Genomic DNA, 11,065 nt, shown 5'->3' with positions numbered 1-11,065 from the left:
ACTGTAAATAGAAATCATCATTCTGTTCCTCTGTCTCCTCCTCTTTCATTGCTAATTTTAAAAAAAGTAGATATGTTGAAAAACTGATTATTCTATGTGGTCCTGGACATTACCATCTTATAATCGTAAAGCTAAAAGGGAACCGTTGAATCCAAATATTTGCTCAGTTTAAAAAAAAGTCTAAATAAAATGGCCCCACAGATAGATACTGGCTTTCTGTTGAAGTTTAGCTTCCTTAAATCCATTATTCTATATCCTGCATTCTACAGGGAGGAAAAGAATGGTTTTGAGCTCCTTCTTTTTGAGTCTCTGAGGATCATGTCCCTGTTGGTCATCTTTTCCCAAGATTATATATACTCAGTTCCTTCCATGTCTCTTCACAGAGGTATTCAGACGGTTTGGTAGTGGAAATCGCCCTGGCTCGATGCCGTTCTATTTAGGCACGTTTTTGAGGCTGGCCACATGCGCGGAAGGCGCACACATGAGCAAAGTGCATGCACAGAAGGCGCGCACATGATCAAAGTGCATGCATGGAAGGCCGGGTGGATGCACAGAAGGGGTGTGTGAATGTGCGAAGTGAGCGGGCACGCGGGGCGAACCGGTGGTAATAAAATGTGAAACCCACCACTGCACAGGACTTAATTTGTAGTTCCTGATCATCTCCTCAGATACCCCCTTTTTAATACATTCTACTGTGTATATGCTCCTTCGATATTTAGGGGCACTGAACATAAACTATTACATAGAATGATCCCAATCTCTGTAGAAAAATATCTATTTATGGAAAGTGATCCTTTTACAACTTTTAAAATATGATTTGCTTTGTGGTCAACTTAATACAACTTCCGAGACGAGGAAAAGCAACATTCATTATAAGTCAAAAATAAAAATCATGCACAGAATCTTTCTGTTGCCAAAAATAATTTAATAAAATCAAACTCAATTGGACAGTTGACAGCATGTCTTTTCCCCCTACTTACTTTCACAGAGAATTTTAAGTGGAAATATATACGATAGAAAGAGAAAGTATTACCAACAGAACATTTCATAGCACCCTATGAAGAATTTGTTGCTGACAGCCTTTAATTTTCATATTCATTCATTCATTTCATTTCATTCTTTCATTCATTTCATTTCATTTCATTTCATTCATTCATTATGGCTGCCCATCACAAATACATGACTCCGGGCAGCGAAATTAACTCTTTGCGAGGAAAATTCTGTATATGTTTTCATTGTGTTTGCTAAGATGAACAATTTCTATCAAAGTTAACAGCTACCCAGGCAAAAAACAAATAAACATTCCCAATGTGGTAGAAATGGTTTGAACATACATGTGTTGCATTCCACACACCTAACAGTATTTCAAACAAAGGCAATCTGCATTAAAACCAATTCTACCGTACCCTGGAACAGACTTTGGCAAATCTGGAACCTTCCATACTGTATGCATTGAACTGCAGCTCACATAACTTTCAGCTATGCTGGCTGGAGACAATGGGAGACATAGTCTAACAGTTCAAAGGTGCCAGATCGGGTGATTGCTGCTTCAGAGTGTTGGCCCGTCTTCACCTTCAGTCAGCCAAGAAATCCATAGACTGAGCTCTCACATTTCGATTCAAGGATGTGATTATAAAGTTTCCTGTTCTTCTCTCATGGTGAAAATATGCAGGAAGGGTGGTCTTTCTGGCTGCCTCCCATCAAGCTCACCAGAAGTGAGAAAAGTGATTATGTCCCCAAATCTGGAAAAGCTTCTTTTTACTAGGGCAGGGCTAGAATTCAACACCATGCTTTCGTGCTTCATTCAAATCGCTTAAGCATAATTCTTAAGAAAGTACTTTAATGATTAAAAACAAAAGTCAATGGTTGAGGGCATCTCTTTTCATGGTATCCCACGAAAGAGTTGATGCCACCACATATCACAAGCGGAAAGAAGCAAGAAAGGAGAAAATAATTAAGGAAATTTGGTTTTACTGTAATGTTTTTTCTCCTCTTGGAGTAGATTTCTAATTTACAAGTAAAGATGTTGAGAAATGTTTTTTTTTAATGTTCATAAATTAGGCTATTGTGTATTGTGAACAGTGGAATAGAGCAGCATGACAGGAAAAGAACACACAAAACAGTAAACCGACACAATTAAGAGGTTCTTAAATTATCAAAAACTTTACAGCAGCCATAACATGATTTTAAAAATCTACATGAACATATACATTTTTTTTAAAAAAAGAAACTAACCATTAAGCACATATAAATTTTTTTTAAAAAAAAAAAACAAGAAGAATTTCTTTCCCTCAAATTCACAATTTGCTTAGTGTTCTTTTTATCTCAATCTCAATAACAACGAAACATTAGAAATTTAGGGTCAAGGTGACATTTATGTCAGCAGGTAAAAAGCAGTCTTGAAAATTGAGTTGAGGATTCTAGCACCCTAAAGAAACTCATTTTGTAGTGTTCATCTAGTTTTCAGTTTTTGAAGGCGAGATTTGCATTAAAAAAAAAAGTTAGTTTGTTTTTAAATTAATAGGTTTTTTGAGTTCCCACAATATACCAAACTGCGAACTAACTAAAAGGGCTACAATTTGCACAACACATTGACTCAGAAAAATGAAGTTTCAGTTGCATGCATGCAATGGCAAAGTGCACTTTCAGGAAAAGGACAACACTGGGATGCTTGATACTGTTTGAACCCATGGTTTCTGAGCCTGTGCTGAAGATTACATGTCCAATTTTTCCACTGTTTTGAACTACAGAGTCACCAGCTAGCTCAGACAATAATGCTGCAAAAATCCACCCCCTTCTGTACAGTGGGAATCCAGAGAATGCCTTGTTTATTAAACAGGCAAATGGGGGCATAAGGAATAAGCAGGGGTAAAATTGGCAGAGGTGAAATTCAATTTTTTTTTTACTACCGGTTCTGTGGGCGTGGCTTGGTGGGCGTGGTAGGGGAAGGATACTGCAAAATCTCCATTCCCTCCCCACTCTGGGGCCAGCCAGAGGTGGTATTTACCGGTTCTCCGAACTACTCCAAATAACCATTACCAATTCTCTGTCAGAACCTGCTGAATTTCACCAATGCCCTGTTATAAAGCCATAGTTATTCCACATTAAAAAAAAAAAAACCTGGGGTTTGACTGCTTGATCCACATCAGTTTGCAGGAACGTACACTCTACAACAGAGTTAGCAAGCTTTTTTTAGGCAGGAGATATTATTCCAAGAACAAGTGTTGTGTCAGAGGCGCTAAAAATAATGTTTTTAAAACGCCCAGAATCTTTCATAATTTGAGCAAAAAAGACCAAGATCTTATACGATTTGATGATTTGGGCTATTTAAAAGCAAATGTTTTGCATTTAATTTTGGGGTAACCATAGATGCCAACTGAGCACAGCACTTGTTAATACATTCCTGTCTGGAAACTTCTGAAAATATGTGAAAATGGCGTCTTGTAAAAAAGGAAGATGAGGACAACACAGATACGATCTGATCCAACTCAACATCACTGAACTTGTAAGGTAGACCTATGCACTAATATGTAAGACAAGTGCTCGAAACAGCAGCCCTAAATATAAATCAATTTGAACGTCTAGTTCAAATTGCCTCATTATACCAAATATTTCTAAGCATTTATTAATGGCATGATTCCTCAATTTGGATTAAGCTGATCTAGAGCAGGGGTGTCAAACTCAAGTCCCGGGGGACAGATTCGGCCCACGGGGTGCTTAGATCTGGCCCATGAGGTCACCCTGGGGACAGCAATAGATCAACTCATGGTGCCTCCGCCAGTGAAAATGGAGGTTGCGAGGGCTGTGTGTGGCTCTCCGAGCTCCATTTTCACTGGCAGAGGGTTGCAAGAGGCCATCGGAGCCAAAAACAGAGCTCAGGAGCCTCTTTTCGCTGGCACAGTGCTCAGGCCACCACAAGCACCCCCCGACTTGAATGTTGTCATGCTGGCCATGCCCATCCTGGACCCCAATGTTGAACACAACCCTCAATAAAACTCAAGGCTCTCAATGAAATCAAGTTTGACACCCCTGATCTAGAGGCTAAAGATAAGAAGGAAAAGTAACCAATGCAGCTTTGATTTCGGGGCGGAGAGAGTAGCTATGCACATTATGTAATGGCCAGCTCTGCCCACATAATGCCTTTGGTGAGGATCATAGACTATAGTTATAGGGTCTTAAGGAAGGAAGGATCAGGCTTGGTGGAGTCCTTAAAAAGAAATCAAAAGGTCTCTGCCTATACTGTAGGCGACAGTGATCTCCAGTAAAGGAGACATAGTAAACAATCTCAAATTTTGATAATTATTCCCTTTTATTCCCATTTTCTCAAACCTATTTAAAAAATAATAATAACAAAAATGTAAGGATCTTAGTAAAACTGTGATTCCTACCCCTCTGTATAAAATAGTTGGCTGTGCACATCTCCAAAGACCCAGCTTGTTTTCACATATTAGACAGTTAATATTAGACAGATAAAAAATCAAGTACGGAATGCAGTTGCTCTGCTAGAGAGAGAGAGAAGGTTAAATTAACATGAACATCTGGATAGGACAAATATTTGGAGATCAAACAAACACCCTACAAATGTTCTTTTTACATAAGGACACCAAGGATTTCAGCTGCTTTTATAGTACCCTGTTGTATATTTCTTTTTTAATTAAAAAAAAATGCAGTTAGGGAGCTACCAAAAAGCTTGCAAGAACCAGCAGTGGATTGGCCCAGGCTGCTCTGAAATGCTCTTTTCATACTACTATATAGTTGGAAATGCCTTTCCTTTTCACCAAAGGAAAATGCAAAGAGAGCTGTCTATTTCCTCTGTTTGGCAGCTTTTTTTGGCGCCTGGATTACAACACAAAGATCCAAACTTATTACAGTACAAAGAAATATACAAGGGCCGGTTTGTGTAAAGGCAGCAGCCATCAGCTGGCAAAGTTTTTTTTTCTTGATGATTCCACTCCACTTTGCAAATCTGAAGGATTTCTCCCTTTGTAAATCACATTATCTTCCTTTGGCATCAGGACGGGTAAAGTGGCTCTCCTCTTGCTGCCTAACTCCGATTCCATAGCCCTAGCCAGCAGAGCCAATGGGGAGAGACACAAAGGAACCTAAAGTTTAAAAACATCTGGAAGACCTCCAGATTGCCACCAATAAACGAGCACAATAGGAAGAAAGCAAGTATAGTAAATCCTCTGTTTTAATGGATCTCGAATGCAGTGGACAAAAAGAGGTTGGATTTGGATTTTTGTCTGCATTTCAGGCCATATCAGAATTCATCCCAAACAAGGGATCAAGTCAGGTCAGGAGATGCTTCCTGCTGCTGCACGTGCGTAATTTATTTTTAAAAAATAGTTAATAAATAATTACCTGGCCAGTTAGTGGCTATCTCAAAACTCTTTTACAAGAGTTGGTGACTATGTTTTGTAAGGGAAGGTATAAATATTTGTACTTTCAGCTATGGCTTTTACCTATGGCTTCATAGGTAAAGGTGACACCAAACACTTTATGATTATTAAAGTAATTTCATGTATAGGTACATTTTGGCCTTGAACAATCTCATTCAGCTCAATAGACACCCCTTTCCCCTGCCCAGGTCCCTATCCATTAAATCAAGGATTTACTATACAAACGCTTTTTCTAGGCACAATCACTTTCTGCTTTCAAGAAACTTTTCTCCCACACACAAGCCCAACATTTTATCATTTGATCTTGATAATCGCACACACAAGCCTTGGAAACAAGAGGTAAAAATCAAAAGAGAAAACATCTCTCACTGATACACTCAACTAAGCCTTCCAAGCAGACAGTCCGCTCTTTCCCAGTGGTGGGTTTCCATAGCATTATCTTCAGACGGGATTCAGATGACAATCTTTCAGCGATAGATGTGTTGGTGGCCATTTCTCAGCAAATCCGGTCTTTGTGGATGTAAATCAAGAAATGAAGGCAAAAATCCTGAAGAGCCAAGTTCCCCCTTGGGAAAAAAAAAACCTCCACTGACAGAAGAGAGAAGAGAGTCAGCCGGCCAACCTGCGCAAGCGCCTCTGAGAAAGGAGCATATTGGTTTCCTTCACTATCAGCGGCATGATGAAGACCACCGTTAAACTGGTCTGCAAAAAAAAAAGATAGGAAGAGCTTTGAAGGCAGAGCCACAATGTGGTTGAATGCAATTATGGCACTAGCTCTAGAGCCGGGGTGTCAAACTCAAGGCCCAGGGACTAGATCCGGCCTGCAAGGTGCTTAGATCTGCCCTGGAAACAGCAAAGGTCCAGTCCGTGGTTCTTCTGCCAATGAAAACAGAGCTCGGGAGGGCAGCTCGTGGCCCTCACAAGCTCCATTTTCGCTGGCAGAGGGTCGCAAGAGGCCATTGCAGCTGAAAATGCAGCTCAAGAGCCCATTTTTGCTGGCGGAGTGCTCGGCCACCACAGACGCCCACGACACGAGTGATGTCGAGCTGGCCATGCACAACCTGGCCACGCCCCTCCTGGGCCTCCAAGGTCAAACACAACCCTGATGTGGCCCTCAATGAAAACAAGTTTGAAACGCCTTCTCTAGAGGGTATCAAACATTACAAACCAAAGTGAGCCACAGTGGCACAGTGGCACAGTGGTTAGAGTGCAGTGCTGCAGGCTACTTCTGATGACTGCTGGCTGCTTGCAATTTGGCAGTTCGAATCTCACCAGGCTCAAGGTTGACTCTGCCTTCCATTCCTTCCGTGGTGGGTAAAATGGGGACCCAGATTGTTGGGGGCAATAGGCTGGCTCTGTAAACCACTTAGAGAGGGCTGTAAAGCATTGTGAAGTGGTATATAAGTCTAAGTGCTATTGCTACTGCTATTACACAGAGGCAGATCCAGATTTGCCATCCCAGGTATACTTAGAAGCACTTTATACCTGATCAGTCTGTTTGCCCAAGTGGCCCAATATTGATTATTTTGATGGAAGCAGCATCCATCTGATCCATTTTCTACTCTAAGAGGAGCCAAAAGTTCTGCTTTGCTCATGCCTTTCTCCTTAGTTCTAGGTTGCTTCTCTCCTTGATTAGTTCCCACCCATTGCTTCTTGTTCTGCCCTTTGGAGAATAGGTTGACTTCCTTTTCTTTGTGGCAGCCCGTTAAGATATCAAAACACTGGTATCATGTCAACCCCAGTCCTTCTTTTCATTAAACTAGATGTGCCCAATTCCAGCAACTGTTCTTTAGTTTTAATCTCCAGTCCCTTAATCAGCTTTGTTACTCTTCTCTGCACTCTTTCTAGAGTCTCAACAGTCCTTTTAGATTGTGGCGACCAAAATTGGATGCAGCATAAGTCTTATCAAAGCCTTATAAAGTGGTTTTAGCACTTCATGTGATCTTGATTCTATCCCTCTGTTTATGCAGCTTTGAACTGTGTTGGCTTTTGGCAGCTGCTGCACACTGCTGGCTCATATTTAAATGGTTGTTCACTAGGCCTCCAAGATCGCTCCAGTTTCTGCAACTTGCCCCTGATGATGGAAAGCATGCACTTGTCAAACTATATAATCCCGCATGGAAGAAATAGTTAGCATAAGGAAAAAGAGGGCTCTCCAATTAAACTCCTCATGTGTGTTTGCTGAATGACAGGGCAAGTGAGAACTGCCTCCGACTCCATTCTGGATTCAATTCCCCACCCTTAATTTAACTGATGGCATTTCTCCACAAGGGAACAGCTGTCCATTTTTTCTGCTGAGTTAACCTCTATGGTAGAGGTCACATTTAGCCAGAGGTGAGATTCTACCAGTTCGGAGCAGTTTGGGCAAACCAGTAGCAGCTCCGACGATCAGCTGGGAGAGAACTGGTTCAGTCCGACGATCAGTGGGGTCTGCCCACCTGCCCTTGAGTTTTACTGACCTATATCCTTTCAGCTGAGTAGCTTGGCAGAGCGGATTGCCATGCGCATCAGCTGTTTTCCTCCTTAGCAGTAATGCAGAAGGTAACATTTCACAAAACTGTGCATGCAAGCGCAGCGCGTGCGCAATGACCAAACTGGTTGTTAAGCCGCTAAGATCCCACCACTGCATTTAGCCCAGCTTTTCCAATCCAGATACGTGGACTACAACTGAAAGAATGCCCCAGCCAGCACATGGCTGTTGCAGAGAATTCTAATAGTTGAAGTCCATGTTTGGAGGGCATTCATACTAAGGAAGGATGTTTTAGATCTTAAGAGGTGTTATTGTAAAGTCCCATATGCATTTACTCAGAGTTCTAACTTATCTGCATACTCTAAATGTGTTCAAGGTTGCAGCCTTCCTATCAGGTACCATTCTTCAAATACAGACTGTTGAGATGGCAGACCAATTACAGACTGAAAATTACACCCATTATCGAGGATACAGATCAAACCCTAACAATCTCAATTTCACATGAGAGCTGTTTCGTATTGAATGTCATGCAACCTATGAAGAAATTATATTCCATGTGTTACAGTTGTCAATCAGATGATTCATACAAATGCCATCTCCTGTCAAATTGAGGAAATGTAATCCTTTCAGGATAAAAAGGCAAGAAAGTTAAAATACATTGCAAATATATTGAAAGCTTCTATAAGGTTTGACTGCCCTTCATCTTCTTTGGATGAATTTTAGCTAAGAATGAAAACTATTCATTTTATTCTCCTTATTCAGAAAGTTTAAATATTCACCTACAACTGTTTCCGTTGAGAGATGCCATCAGAATGGGGACCAAGGGGCTGGACCCCAGCCAGCTATTAGCAATTCAACAGTGAAAAGATGGAGCCATCAATCAAGACATCCTTTATTTGACTCTTACTTCTGCCTTTATCTCATTGGGGCCACAATCCTTTTTTTTTAAATGAGAAGAAACTGCCATTGATTTAAACTGGATAATGTATAGTCGTGCACTCTAGCACTACAGTTTAACATAATGCTAAACCAGGAGTTTTAATCTGCTGTCTTAACAATTCCATATATCTGGGGGGAGGGGGGAGTTCCTTGCTGCTTGGTGGGGAAGGATATAATCTAAAAAGAAAAATAAGAAATGTTTTCTTACCATCAGAATGAAGAAATAGAAAACTTGCATCCATCCCAACCTCTCCTGGATCAAAGATACTAAGTACTAGAAGGAAAGGAAACACAATGAATCTACATCCTTCAAGGAATGCATACAAGTTTTATTTTTCTATTACTTTGTTTATGCATACAAATCTCTCTCTCTCTCTCTCTCTCTCTCTCTCTCTCTCTCTCTCTCTCTCATATACAGTAAAAAGTGTGTGTGTGTGTGTGTGTGTGTGCATGTGTGTGCACATGCAAGTATGCCGTATATACAAGGAAATATAAACATATACAAGGACACAAGGGGTGGTATTCACTTACTTTCCCTACTGGTTCATAAATGTGAGCGCATGTGTCACGTCCACCGTGCATTCATTTTGCCTAAAAAAAGGGGGCTAAATGCAATGCTGTACAGCCAGGGCAGGTTGGCGGAGCCACCCGCTATTTCTGTTACCGGTTCGGCCAAACCGTTCAAAACCGGCAGAATACCACCTCTGAAGGATCCCCACGGAGGCTCCTTTGCCTTCCTCTTTGTCTCTCTAAGTAGTTTTTCAACATTAAGCCAAGCTCCACACACAGCTCTTTTCAGAGGTGGACTAACGCAAGCTCTGCTCCATCATATCTGAAGCACAGCAGGTAGGAGAAAACTGGCACACCAGCCTAGACCTTTATGAGGGTATCAAACAGCATGCTTGAAAATGCTGTCTTATGATCACCAAAGCAGGGGAAAGGCTCTCTTTCTCCCAAAAGTCCCTTTGCAAATCTAAGCATCCGAAACGATATACACAAACTTCTCCAGAGGCAGAAGTGACTAAAGAAACCCACGTTTCTTCTCCTCACATCCGAACCTATCAGTGAGCCAAGTAGGGCAGAGACTAATAAGGAAGCCTGAGAGAGAAAATGGTCCTTAAGATGCCCCAGCCAGGAGCTGAGGAGATTTCTAAACGAATAGGACTTTAATTGCAGCACCGCAACGCTGCTTCGATTTTAAATTCTGAGGGAATAAAATGTTCTGCTGCTGAGGTCTGCACCTTTCATAAGGTTTATTATTCTATTACATTATGTTTTCATTGGGTCTTTATTGTGGCAAGCCTCCTGTGGGACAGTTTCTGCCCTTAAAAGGTGGCTTAGTAAAAAAAAAAAAACAGCCAATAAACTGTTCGGTCTAAATCCAACACTGCCGCCTTTGACTTCCACAGATCAGAGCAATGATCTCACACTGGAAATCTTTTCCAAATGCTGCCTCCTCTTCTCCTGAGAGACTGGCATTGCCACTCTGGCAAAGCGCTGCTCTCTTCCTGTACTATCTCCACATTCCTCCACATTTCTTTTTTAATTGTAAAAAAAAGAAAGAAAGAGGCATATCAAATAGCACAAATTAAATCAGAGGGTTGGGGAGAAACCTCTTCATGTAACTGCTGACTGGAATCAGGCAGCCTCTAAATTATACAAATAGTCTAGTGCTAAATCTGACTGACTGAAAGATAGATGCTGGGAATTGATTAATCTATTAAAATCTATTAATCTATTAAAAATTAATAGAGTAAAATTAATCTATTAAAATGACAAACTTAATAGGGCTTGAAAGCTAAACAGCCCAGATAACTGCACAGTACACAAACCAGCTCAAAATATTGTCATGTTTACTTTTTGCATGGAAATTAAATCTTTTCACTTGGGATATTTTATGCATCAATAAATAATGTTTCTGCTTTTTATCCCCTTCCATAAATCACTTCAAATGGTTCTGGAGAGATTTGGTCCAAAGTGCACTCGTTTCAACCGCTGGCAAAAACCTGGGTGCATTTATGTTTCATATGTTGCATTCTTTAAGGCTCTTCTTTTTCTGACAAGTTCAACATATTCCTGACGCGGACTTCCCACTAGGGGAGACAGCCCAGTTTGTGGAATCTCAGCTGGTTGCTATGGTGATGTACTGTCACAGATAACAGCAATCTTAGGTAGGGAAGGAAGTAGAGGATACAATTTGTCAGACACAAAGCCCTCGTGAATAAAGGAAGTTTGGACAATTGGAAGAATGGCAACG

At 40.9% G+C, this 11,065-nt stretch overlaps 1 protein-coding gene across 1 annotated transcript in view; it reads right to left on the bottom strand.

Moving 5' to 3' along the window:
- Positions 1–904: 904 nt before the first annotated feature.
- SLC37A3 (solute carrier family 37 member 3) overlaps positions 905–11,065 on the bottom strand; it is a 44,619-nt gene continuing 34,458 nt past the window's right edge. Inside the window, exons 14-15 of the mRNA XM_087723010.1 lie at positions 9,017–9,082; positions 905–6,101 (exon numbers count right to left, since the gene is read on the bottom strand). Of these exons, the coding sequence (XP_087579136.1) occupies positions 6,009–6,101; positions 9,017–9,082 (159 nt within the window). The 3' untranslated portion in view covers positions 905–6,008. The remainder of the gene's footprint in view (positions 6,102–9,016; positions 9,083–11,065) is intronic.

This window comes from Thamnophis sirtalis, unplaced genomic scaffold (assembly GCF_051295495.1).
Source record: "Thamnophis sirtalis isolate CommonGarterSnake01/CBP01778 unplaced genomic scaffold, rThaSir2_p1.2 scaffold_9, whole genome shotgun sequence".
Classification (NCBI taxonomy): Eukaryota; Metazoa; Chordata; class Lepidosauria; order Squamata; family Natricidae; genus Thamnophis; species Thamnophis sirtalis.
This window is presented reverse-complemented; position numbering and strand designations above follow the sequence as displayed.